This window comes from Mandrillus leucophaeus, unplaced genomic scaffold (genome assembly GCF_000951045.1).
Source record: "Mandrillus leucophaeus isolate KB7577 unplaced genomic scaffold, Mleu.le_1.0 Scaffold291, whole genome shotgun sequence".
NCBI classification, from domain to species: domain Eukaryota; kingdom Metazoa; phylum Chordata; class Mammalia; order Primates; family Cercopithecidae; genus Mandrillus; species Mandrillus leucophaeus.
This window is the reverse complement of record NW_012103043.1, coordinates 639,609-651,731: the sequence shown is the minus strand read 5'-3', so window position 1 is coordinate 651,731 and position 12,123 is coordinate 639,609. Positions and strand designations below refer to the sequence as shown.

General features: G+C 56.9%; 2 protein-coding genes across 3 annotated transcripts in view; one reads left to right on the top strand and one right to left on the bottom strand.

Annotated features, from left to right (window-relative positions):
• The first annotated feature begins 6,462 nt into the window (after positions 1-6,462).
• On the top strand, positions 6,463-8,872 carry CLDN5 (claudin 5). Its single transcript, XM_011986016.1, has 2 exons — positions 6,463-6,730; positions 7,350-8,872. Exon 2 carries the CDS (start codon positions 7,637-7,639, stop codon positions 8,291-8,293), a length of 657 nt encoding a protein of 218 aa, XP_011841406.1. The 5' UTR covers positions 6,463-6,730; positions 7,350-7,636; the 3' UTR covers positions 8,294-8,872.
• Positions 8,873-11,285: 2,413 nt separating this feature from the next.
• CDC45 (cell division cycle 45) overlaps positions 11,286-12,123 on the bottom strand; it is a 42,652-nt gene continuing 41,814 nt past the window's right edge. For both annotated transcript variants that reach the window (XM_011986013.1, XM_011986014.1), the window contains one exon: positions 11,286-11,414. The gene's annotated coding sequence lies outside the window, so the exon portion shown is untranslated. The remainder of the gene's footprint in view (positions 11,415-12,123) is intronic.

Sequence of the window (12,123 nt, the reverse complement as noted above, 5' to 3'; positions counted from 1 at the left end):
TTTTTTTTGAGATAGAGTCTTGGTTTGTTGCCCAGGCTGGAGTGCAGTGGCATGATCTTGGCTTACTGTAGCCTCTGCCTCCCGGGTTCAAGCAATTATCCCGCCTCAGCCTCCAGAGTAGCTGGGACTACAGGCGCCTGCCATCACGCCCAGCTAATTTGTTTGAATTTTTAGTAGAGACGGGGTTCCACCGTGTTGGCCAGGATGGTCTTGATCTCTGGACTTCGTGATCCGCCCGCCTTGGCCTCCCAAACTGCTGGGATTACAGGCATGAGCCACCCTGCTGGGCCTGATGACTTATTTTCAATCAGAACTTGGATAATTTGGTTATTATAAGACTGTGAATCAGCTGGGCGCAGTGGCTCACGCCTGTAATCCCAGACCTTTGGGAGGCCGAGGAGGGCGGATCACGAGGTCAGGAGATCGAGACCATCCTGGCTAACACAGTGAAACTCCGTCTCCACTAAAAATACAAAAATTTAGCCTTTTTTGTAGGTGTGGTGGCGGGTGCCTGCAGTCCCAGCTACTGTGGAGGCCGAGGCAGGAGAATGGCTTGAACCCGGGAGGTGGAGCTTGCAGTAAGCCAAGATGGTGCCATTGCACTCTAGCCTGGGTGACAGAGTGAGACTCCGTCTCAAAAAAAAAAAAAAAAAAAAAAAGAAAGACTGTGGATCTTATTTAAATCTTGTGTTTTAGCAAGGGCTTCCTCTGACACCATTCTGGCAGTGACAGGGGACACTTTATTGCCAGGTGGAGGTGGAAGTCCACGTTCTCCACCCTACCTCCATTGACACCTGGGGCCACAGGGATCCCTGTGACTGCTTGGTGGGGCTGGGAGTTCCTGCTCCCCACTCAGCCTCCTGTGATACCCCAGGCATGGATGGGGGGAATGCCTGCTGCTGATCCCCAAGTGGCCTCCACTGGCACCATGTGTGGGCGGGGAGAGCCTCATCACCTCTGGAAAATGATGAAGGTCCTTACCCTCTGCTAGGTTCCTCTGACAGTACCATAGTGAAGACCTGGAGGGGGCCCTTACTACCATGTTAGGAGTGGAAGTCCAGGATCCCCATGTGGTCTCCACTGACACCGTGGTCAGGGAGGGGGACCTATTTCCACTCAAGTCCTCCTTGACCTCTTCCAAACACCCCAGTAGGAGGCTGGAGCATCTCTTACAGCCTGGCAAGGGTAGGAGTCTAGGCTCCCCACTGGTCTTTGCTATTGAGGGCAGGGTTGGGGCCACAGTTTTTTCTGTAGTAGTTTGGCTTGAGTACAGTGGTTATTGTCTGAAATATTTTTGTTTTGCTAGTCTTTGTCCTGATCTTTTGGCTAGACAGAACAGGCTTTGCTTGGGACTTATTTTGTGCCTGTACCCATTGGTGTTTCTGGGTGTCCAGCCCCTCTGTATGCAGTTTGGGATACATGAATCAAAAAGATAACCTAGGAGGCTGGGCATGGTGGCTCATGCCTGTCACCCCCGTGCTTTGGGAGGCTGAGGCAGGAGGATCCCTTGAGACCAGGAGTTACAAGATCAGCCTGAGCAACATAGCAAGACTGTCTCTACAAAAATTTTTAAAAAATATTAGCTGGGTGGTGGTGCATACCTGTAGTCCCAGCTACTTGGGAGGCTGAGGTGGGAGTATCACTTGAGCCTAGGAGTTCAAAGTTGCAGTGCGCTATGGTTGTGTCCCTGCACTCCAGCCTGCGTGACAGAATGAGACCTGTTTCTGAAATAAATAAAGTAAGAATAAAAAACAAAAAGACAACCCAGAGAAACACCACCATTTCATCCTTAGCTCTAAGTCTCTAGCTTCTCTGCCTTCTTTATAACACTTAGAATCTCCTTATGTTTGCTTTATTTATAACATTTAGGGTTTTTATTTGTGGAAGGAATAGGGAAACATGTTTATCTGTCTTCTAGGAAGCAGAAGTCTATTTTGTCTTTGTTTTTTGAGATGGAGTCTTGCTCTGTCATGCCAGCTGGAGTGCAGTGGCACGATCTCAGTTCATTGCAACCTCTGTCTCCTGGGTTCAAGCGATTCTCCTGCTTCAGCCTCTCAAGTAGCTGGGATTACCGGCGCCCGCCACCACACCCAGCTAATTTTTGTATTTTTAGTAGAGACAGGATTTCACCATGTTGGCCAGGCTGGTCTCAAACTCCTGACCTCAGGTGATCCGCCAGCCTCAGTCTCCCAAAGTGCTGGGATTACAAGCATGAGCCACCATACCCGGCTGCCTTCATTTATTTTTTTAAGGCTCATTCATGGACGTGGTATTGCCTTCATTTTTGAAATATATTTTTGGTGAGTGTAGAATTTAGGTTAAGGCTGGGCATGGTGGCTCATGCTGTAATCCCAGCACTGGGATTGGCGAATGGATCACTTGAGTTCAGGAGTTTAAGACCAGCCTGCACAACATGGTGAAACCCCATCTCTACAAAAAATTTAAAAAATAAAAATAAAATGAAATAAAATAAAATAAATTAGCTGGGTGTGGTGGTGCACGCCTGTAGTCCTAGCTATTTGGGTGCTTGGGCAGCTGAAGTGGGAGGATCACTTGAACCTGGAGGCTAAGGCTGCAGCGAGCCATGTTTGTGCCACTGCACTGCAGCCTAGGTGACAAAGTGAAATCCTGTCTTTAAAAAAAAAAAAAAGAAAAGAAAAAATTTTACGTTACAGGGATTTTTTTCTTGCAGTACTTTAAAGATATTGCTATACTATCTTCTTGCTTGCATTGTTTCCAATAAGAAATCTCTTTCTTGATTCCTCTGCACACAATGTGTCTTTTTCCTCTCCATGCTTTTAAGAGTTTCTCTTTAGCACTAGTTGTACGAAATTTGGTTTATGATGTACTTTGGTGGCCTTTTTTTTTGGTTTTTTTTTTTTGAGACGGAGTCTCGCTGTGTTGCCCAGCATGGAGTGCAATGGCATGATCTCGGCTCACTGAAACCTCTGCCTCCCAGGTTCAAGAGATTCTCCCTCAGCCACCTGAGTAATTGGGATTACAGGTGCACACCACCACACCCAGCTAATTTTTGTATTTTTAGTAGAGATGGGGTTTCACCATGTTGGCCAGGCTGGTCTGAAACTCTTGACCTCAAGTGATCCACCCACCTCGGCCTCCTGAAGTGCTGGAATTACAGGTGTGAGCCACTGCACCCGGCCTGGCTCGCCATTCTATAGACCCCTTGACCCTTCGTGGATCGTGGATCGTACCAGAGCTCCCTGCCCCCAACTCCCTTACCCGCTGGGGAAGTTAAAGCCGCAATCACCTCCAATTCTGACTAACAGCCAGCGATGCCTACTCTGAGGGGCAGGTCTGAGGTTGGATGAGCTGTGAGGGCCCAGGGAGCCCAGGTGGATGGCACTCAGGAATGGAAGAAGAGAACTGGGACTGGCATCGGCCTCCCCTGCAGCCTCGCGGCCTCCACCATGGGGGGCTTTGTTACCAGTAAGGAACTAAGGCAGAGAGGCCACCTCACTAGTCCAGACAGTTTCTTGCTTGTGGGGGAAAATCTGACTCCATGCCTGCGCTTAACCACAAAGAGTAACAACAATGCCAGCAAAACCACCGAGTCTAGCACTGTCCAATCTGGATGCTGCTCACATTGTCACAGCCGCCCAGGGGCCCCACACAGGGTGTCTCGGGCACCTGGTGCCAGCGGTCAGTGACTCACGAGGACCCCAGCTGCTGCTCTCAGTCTGCAGGAGTACTGACTTGTGTCAAGAAAGGGCACCAGGCCACACTCTGTGCTTAGAGGCTCTGCAAACTTTTGCGGAAATGGAAGGACACATCCTTAACTGTTTCAAAACTGAAAGATAGAAGAAACGCTGTTCTTCACTTCCCCTGAAATCAAATCTGTTAACTAGGAGCTTCCCAAACCCAAATCCCCAGGAATCTTGAGCCTAAATTTAGCTTATCCTTGGAAGGTCACCGGATTACCCTGGGGCAGGGTCAGCCAGCAGCTGCTTAAGATAAACTTGGCTTTTCTGCAGACTCAGGCTTTTCTCACACACAATTAATGAGATCCTGCCGTACTTCCCCTGGGAAAGCAGAACAATGGCTGGGGTGAGCAGGTGGCCTTGGCCAGCGCTCTGCCCCAAGGGCCCTTCGCCAGAGATCAGGGGTTTGTGTCCCTGCCTGAACAGGACACCTCCGATCTCTACCTGCAGGCTCTGGACCACCGTGGCACTCTGGACATAAGGTCACTTCTGTCCCTTGGATGCCCAGCCCCTTCCCACCTCTGGGATCTTGCACTGGCTATTGCTTCTGCTCTGGCTGGAACTTATTCCCCGGATCCCTGTGAAATGTCACCTCTTCAGAGAGGTCTTCACCACTGTCTTTCCTGCCCAGTTCTTGGTTGATAGGTTCCTGTCAGCTCTTTATGGGCAGGAGCTGCCTGTGCTGTGTGCTCTGCCTAGAGACAGTGCTTGCCACACAGTAGGTGGGCAGACCCTCCATCAGTGGCAGGAAAAGTGGGTGCACCCTCATGCCCCACTGGAGTCTGGCCTGAGCCACTCAGAGGCCAGCCTCCATCTGAGGTGGGTTTGTCCGGGGTAGTGTCAGCCCCCTGCGGCCCTCTCTGGGTCTCTCTGCATTGGCACTGGTTCCACTGCAGCCTGGGGCCTCGACCAACAGGATAGAAATCAGACTGTGAAAGGTGAAGCCTGAGATTCCTCTGCCATGTCCCTGTGATGCTGTGAGGCTGCCGCCAAGGAAGCGTGAGCTTCCTGGGGCCACCCTAGGGTGCCAGCTAGGAGAGAAGAAAAACAGGCAGCCAGGTGAGAAGGGAGAGCCTTGGGCTGGCTGCAGCCCCAAGCTGGCTAGAGGGCGACAGGCAGCCTCCTGTGCAGAACAGAAACACGAAGACAGCCGCCCTGTGGAGGTTATTCCTGGATACCGGGTGGGAAAATCAACAAGCAAATGGACAGGTCCAGCTCAAGCCTCTAAAAGCAATGCTGGGGGACGGTGCAGCAAGGTGTTCCTGGAAGTGATCTTGGCAACACAACTTAGATGAGCAGGCCGGGCGCGGTGGCTCAAGCCTGTAATCCCAGCACTTTGGGAGGCCAAGACGGGCGGATCACGAGGTCAGGAGATCGACACCATCCTGGCTAACACGGTGAAACCCCGTCTCTACTAAAAAAAATACAAAAAACTAGCCGGGCGAGGTGGCGGGCGTCTGTAGTCCCAGCTACTCAGGAGGCTGAGGCAGGAGAATGGCGTGAACCCGGGAGGCGGAGCTTGCAGTTAGCTGAGATCCGGCCACTGCACTCCAGTTTGGGCGACAAAGCGAGACTCTGTCTCAACAACAACAAAAAAAAAAAAAAAAAAGAAGATGAGCAGGACGCAACCTGACAGACCCACACCGCAGGCAGAAGAGGCCAAGGTAAGAGACGGCCCACGTGAGGCCCATAGGCAGGTGAGTCTGCTGGGGCAGAGTGTGTGCTCAGGGCCTCGCCACGCCTGGTGACTGGACTGGCCAGTCCTAGCACATGCAGGTACACATCAGTCCAGCTGCTCTAGGGGTCGGCTCTTTGTCCATGGGCAATGTGAGCCATGGAGGGTCTTAGGTAGGGTGAGGCCCAGGAGACGGGCCTGCTGGGGTGGCCTAGCTGGGCAAGGGCAGGTTCCTGAGGAGCTGAGGAGGCCACAGCAGTCATCCCAGGAAGATGGTGGCATGGAACGGCTGGGAGTAGGGGGATCCGGGGAAGGTCCCTGGGCTTGGGCTAGGGGGTAGTAAGAGTGAGAGGGTGGGTGGGTCAGCTGGACCCCTGGAGTACACAGAGGAGATGTCTAGGAGGGTCTGTAGAAGAAGGGGCGTGGCCCATGGGTCTTCAGCAGGAGGGATGCAGTGACTAAAGTGATAGCTGGGAGAAGGCAGTGGTCCTCAGAGCCACACCTGGTGGGGAGAGGCCACGTGGGGCTGAGCAAACGATTTCCCTCCAGCCTCAGGGCTGGGCACACTTGCCTTCAGAGCCTCCCCACACTAGGTAAGCCAGATGCTGGCCTTACCTCATTTACCATCTCAGAGCCATCTGAAGGGGGAGAAGGGAACCAGGCCCCAGGAGGCAGAAAGTCATCAAAGCTCCCACATCCGTGACCAGCCTCAGTGCCATGCTTTTTCCATGGAGGGTCCTGTCCAATGGAACTGAGCACAGACCAGATAAAAGAACTGGGCACCCAGTGGCTTCAGTCCAGGGCCTGGAGTTCAAACTTTACTGGAAACAAAGGGGCCGACAGAGATTGGAGAAAGAACTGCTAGAAAGGGGCCGGTGTCCCCATGGGACTGTGGGTTTTGGAGCCTTGTGCCCCCACCTGAGCCTCAGGGGGCCCGGAGTGTCCACCCCAGTGGACCTTTCGAGAAATGGCTGGGCCATTGTGCAGAAGAATGCCCGGAAATCCCGCGCCGCCCTCCCCCAGTAAGGATGGGGGCTCTTCCTCCTGGCCAGGAAACTCCAAGTTGGCTTCCGGAGGGTGGCCTGGGGGCTGGGGTGCCAGGGACACCATCACCACTGGTGGGAGGGCAGGGCACAGCCCCTCCGTGTCCCTTTGTCTCTCCTGTCTGAAGGCCAGAGCAGGCTGCTAGGCCTGGGGCCACCACTGCCCCTGGGTATACACTCAGTGTGCTGGGTCACTGAGAACTTCCTGAAGTGGTGTCACCTGAGCTGGGCCCCCAAGGATGGGGTGCAGGCAGTACCGCAGGAAGAGGAGCAGCCCCTATGAAGATTGAGAGGTCTGGGAAGCCCCTGCAGCTTGGGAGAGTGGGGGTCGCCAGGCAGGGGGAAAGCCCCTGTGCCACCGCTTTGTGCCAGAGACTCAGGCTCCAGAGAGGCAGTGAGTGGCATGGAGGGGGTGAGGCTGGAGCCTGGGCCTGACCTCCATATGGCTGCCTGGCGTCTCCGTTTGCCATGGGGTGAGAGAGACAGTGCCGGGACTCAGAGCGGGGCTGGAGAGAGAGTGCGGGAAAGGGCCTGGGTGGGGCTTGGACTCCGGGGCGGGCTTTCTGGAGACACCCCCTACAAGGGCCTCTACGGCTGTGACAGGGGTTGGGGGGTGGCGGCTCCTGCAAACCCCGGTCAGTGGAGTGGAGCTGGCTCCGGTGGAAGAGACCACTGGGCTCAGTAGGGGATGTGGGAGTGGACCGGGTGGTGCAGGCTGGGGGTCAAGCGCCTTCTGAAGTGACGTGGCCGGAACACGCAGGGAGGCGGCTCAAGAAGCGGGCCCTAGGCCAGCCCAGAACGCTCTTGGCCGCGACTAGGATAACCACGGGTGGGGCTGGGGGCGGCGGCCGGGCGGGGAGCCGTCCCGCGCCCTCAGCTACCCCCCAAGAGCCGTTGTTTTCCTAACTTCAGCTGCCAGGGGCTCTGTGATTGGCTGCGGGACGACGGCCCGCGCACGGATTGGCTGCTTCGGGCCGGGGGGCCGGGCCCGGGGGACAGAATCCGCCCCCGAACCTTCAAAGAGGGTACCCCCGGCAGGAGTTGGCAGACCTAGAAGGTGCGACAGACCCGCAGGGCAAACGGACTGGGGCCGAGAGCCGGGAGCGCGGGCGCAAAGGCACTAGGGCCCGCCCAGGGCGCCGCGCAGCACGGCCTTGGGGGTTCTGGGGGGCCGTCGGGCTCGTGTCTCTCCTCTAGCCATGGGGTCCGCAGCGTTGGAGATCCTGGGCCTGGTGCTGTGCCTGGTGGGCTGGGGGGGTCTGATCCTGGCTTGCGGGCTGCCCATGTGGCAGGTGACTGCCTTCCTGGACCACAACATCGTGACGGCGCAGACCACCTGGAAGGGGCTGTGGATGTCGTGCGTGGTGCAGAGCACGGGGCACATGCAGTGCAAGGTGTACGACTCGGTGCTGGCTCTGAGCACCGAGGTGCAGGCAGCGCGGGCGCTCACCGTGGGCGCCGTGCTGTTGGCGTTCGTTGCGCTCTTCGTGACCCTGGCGGGAGCGCAGTGCACCACCTGCGTGGCCCCGGGCCCGGCCAAGGCGCGTGTGGCCCTCACGGGAGGCGTGCTTTACCTGCTTTGCGGGCTGCTTGCGCTCGTGCCACTCTGCTGGTTCGCCAACATTGTCGTCCGCGAGTTCTACGATCCGTCTGTGCCCGTGTCGCAGAAGTACGAGCTGGGCGCAGCGCTGTATATCGGCTGGGCGGCCACCGCGCTGCTCATGGTGGGCGGCGGCCTCTTGTGCTGCGGCGCCTGGGTCTGCACCAGCCGTCCCGACCTCAGCTTCCCCGTGAAGTATTCGGCGCCGCGGCGGCCCACGGCCACCGGCGACTACGACAAGAAGAACTACGTCTGAGGGCGCTGGGCACGGCGGGGGCCCTCCTGCCAGCTTCGCCTGCGAGGCGTTGGATGAGCCTGGGGAGCCCCGCATGGACAGGCGGCTTCCGCCAGGTAGCGCCGCGCGCAGGCACCGCGGAACGTCCGGCTCTGTACCCCGACGCGGTTCCTGGATGGGCTCCTGCCTGCGCCCGCAGCTGACCCTCTCCTGCCACCAGCCGGGCCCTGCCCTTAACAGACGGACTCGGACAGTTTCCTTTTCTGTGCGCGGCGCTGTTTCCACAGGCAGAGCGGGTGTCAGACTGAGGATGCCGCTTCCCCTCCAAGACGCTGGGGGTCTTGGCTGTTGCCTTACTTCCCAGAGGCTCCTGCTGACTTCGGAGGGGCGGATGAAGAGCCCAGGGACCCCACCGGAGAGATGTGTACAGCTGGTCTTTACCCCATCAGCAGGGCCCGAGCCCAGGGGCCAGTTACTTGGCCTGGACCTCCTGGTCTCACTCCAACATCTCCCCAGGCAAGGCTTGTGGGCACCGGAGCTTGAGAGTGGGCGGGAGTGGGAAGGCTAAGAATCTACTTAGTAAATGGTTTGAACTCTCTCCCGCCTGTGTCCTGTTCTCTGTCCAGCCATCTCCCGTGTCCAGCAGCCCCATTCATCACCCACCAGCCCCGCCCTCCCAAGGACTCCTGTAGAGACCTCCTCCCAGGGCTGGCATTTTCCCCATCCTCCCTGCTACCTTCCCACCAGGTGGGAGACACAGCCACCACTTACTACAGCCCAGAAAGGCGGGATCTGCGGTCAGAAGAGCGGCTGCTGCAGTCATGGGGCCCTGGGGCCCGGGATGGGACAGGGGCGGGGGCAGCGGCAGACCCCAGCAGGGTGAAGCGCCCTCAACACAGGCTGGTGAGTGGGGGTCCTGCGTTGTGGGAAGTGCTGGGGGTGGGCAGTCAGGCCGCTGGCTTCTCTCAGAAAGGGCTGAGCCCCACACAGCACAGGGCGAGGTTTTCCACTGCCGTCTCAGGGCTTGCCTAGTTCCGGGTCCCATCAAGTGGCCACAGAGGTCTGTAGAACTCCCGACCAGGCCCTTTCCAATGGTGGGTGGGGCAGGAATAGGGGTGAATGCAGGACACGCCAGTCAACAGTGGGGTTGCCATGGGAGGAGGTGCTGACAGCTGGTTGCCCAGAGTACCACACCTTGGCTCCAGCCCCTCATCCTGGCTCCTTCACCAGTCCCAGTGTAGCTCCCTACAGAGCCTGTGCCCACCCACCCTGCCGGCCTGGCAGCCTGCCCAGACTGGTACTGACAACCAGCACCTGTGCCAGCCCCTGCTGGGGGCACCTTCCTCCTCCAGGGGCTGTATGACCTGGGAGTCAGGGCTGGCCCCTGCCAGGCATCTCGGAATAGGGGGTCTAGAGCCATCTAACAGTCACTGAGAGCTCATTGTTTTTAGCCTTGTACTAGGTACTTTGAATTAACACATTTTTAACTTTTGACATAAAGCTAGAAGCAGAAGAGAGCAGCTGATGAAGGGAGCATGCTGCAGGGAAGAGCTCTAAGCCCAGCTGGAAGGAAGACTTGGCATCTGCTCCAACCTGGCCTCGGGGGCCCTGCCCAGAAATGTCTGGGCCACATCCAGTGGCAGGGAGTCTCCTAGGTCTGGCCAGGCTACCACCATGGGGCAGTGGCAGAACCCCAAGAATGTGGGCTCAGTGGGGCTTAGGGCAGCCGCTGGAATGTGTGGCAGCTTCCTGGGAGCTGCTGTGGAACCAGAGGTGGGATGAGTTACAGGGATAGGGGCCCCACAGTGCAGAGGTCCTCAGGAGGCCTGACCTGTGCCCCACCTGGGCCTGTAAAGCAGGGACCAAGAGCAGTCCCCAAGCTTGGGAGTGTGTGATCCCAGAGCTGTGGCCCTGGGCAGAGCCGGAAACAATGGTCCTTACACTCTTGCATCTGGCCACTGGGGCTGGGTAGTACCAGGTCTGGTGCGTTTGGTCAGAAGCTGAGGCTCAAGGCTGCCTGGGAGGGCTGCATCCCACACAAGCCGTTTCCTAAGAAAGGAAGGGCATGGGGCTGGGCATGGGATGGCTCACGGCTATAATCCCAGCACTTTGGGAGGCCGAGGGGGGCGGATCACAAGGTCAGGAGATCAAGACTATCCTGGCCAACATGGCAACACCCCATCTCTACTAAAAATACAAAAATTAGCTGGGTGTGGTGGCCATGCCTGTAATCCCAGCTACTCAGGAAGCTGAGGCAGGAGAACTGCTTGAACCCTGGAGGCAGAGGAAGCAGTGAGCCTAGATCGTGCCACTGCACTCCAGTCTGGCGACAGAGCGAGACTGTCTCAAAAACAAACAAACAAACAAACAAACAAAAAAAACGAAGGGCATGGAAAGGCAGCTGCACAGCCTCTGAACTTTCCCAAATGGCCAGGGTGGGCAGCTCAAGGGCCCCAGGGAGCTGTGCAAACCACCAGAGGCAAGGGGGGCGCCCAGCCTCCAGTCCAGCTCTGACCCTTTTGTGCCCACTGCCCTTTGCCAAGGGCTGCACCAACACCAGCCCCACCTACCTGTGTGCGCTTTTCCAGGTCACTCTTTCTGAGCTTTTCCCCACTGACTTAAAACCTACCCAAATCACTCCTGCCTTCAAAGACCTGAAAAAGAGTGCTGGACGGTGAGACCCACGGGTGGAGGGATGGCTGAGAGAGTGGACTAGCTATGTGGCTGAGGCCAAGTGGACCGGAGGAAGTGGTAGGTGGACAGAGGCAGGTGCTGGCTGGCACCACTAGGCAGTGGCCAGTGCAGGTGCTGTGAGGAGGCGGGGATGCTGAGGGGTACTGACCTCTGCCCACTGCCACCCGGAGGTCCTGGAGGACAGAGTGAGGAGATCTTGTACTTCGGGCCAATCCTCATGCTGATTTCCTGCCAGGCGCTGAGGGTACCTGGGGCCCAGGACCTATAGAAGACTCAAGGCACACCTAAGCACTGGCCTCGGGACCAGAGCCACAATGGGGACGGAGCCTAAAATAAGCATTTTATTTAATAAAAAATGGCTTCTACATCTCAAATCATGTACATAACTTACAATCTAAATGAAAGCCAGTTATATAAATAAGGAGGTCATTCCTGAAGAAATCAAATTCTAGAAAAGAAAACAAGAAAAAACAAGTTTCAAACAATGTTGATGTGCCACCAGATTAAACAAACTGCCCAGGCATTCCCTCTGGGTAGTGCTTCTGAGTAGCCAGGACTGCTTGTGGGGGTGAGGCCACCCCAGACTCAGAGGCCTCTGCTGTCCTCACAGCACCCCTTGCCTGGGCTGAGCTGTCCTACATCAGAGCTCCTTCCAGGCACCTTCTCACCTCACGGACCCCACCCAGCTGCTCAGCCAGCCCCCTGGCACCCTCCCATGGGGTCTCTCCCTCCATCCCTCGGTACTCTGCTGCTCAGCCCTCCTGGCCCAGGCCACCTGTACCCCTGACTCAGTGGAAGAACACACAGCAGCATAACATCATCACCAAGCAGGCTGCAGGGAAGGGGTCTGCCTCTAGCACCCATTCCACTGCTGGAGAGCCCCACCTCTGCATCTGCCCCACACTACACAGTCCTGTGCTGATGCTCACATTCATCGTCTAAGGAGAGAGTGGGCCCCATTTTTGGATGAGGAAACAGGCTCAGTCTGATTAGGTGGCTGGTCCAAGGTCACTGCTGATGAGCCTACAGAACTTGCCAAAAACCCGAGGGTCTGACCCAGAGCCCCTCCCCTAACATGGGCCCTGTGTAGTCCAGGCCACCCTGAGAGGAACTGTGGGGTCCCTGAGGCCCCCTGTGCTGTTGTCAGTCAAACACCC

Bases quoted from the DNA above. Each gene is read 5' to 3' on its own strand.
- CLDN5 (XM_011986016.1), top strand. From the start codon at position 7,637: ATGGGGTCCGCAGCGTTGGAGATCCTGGGCCTGGTGCTGTGCCTGGTG.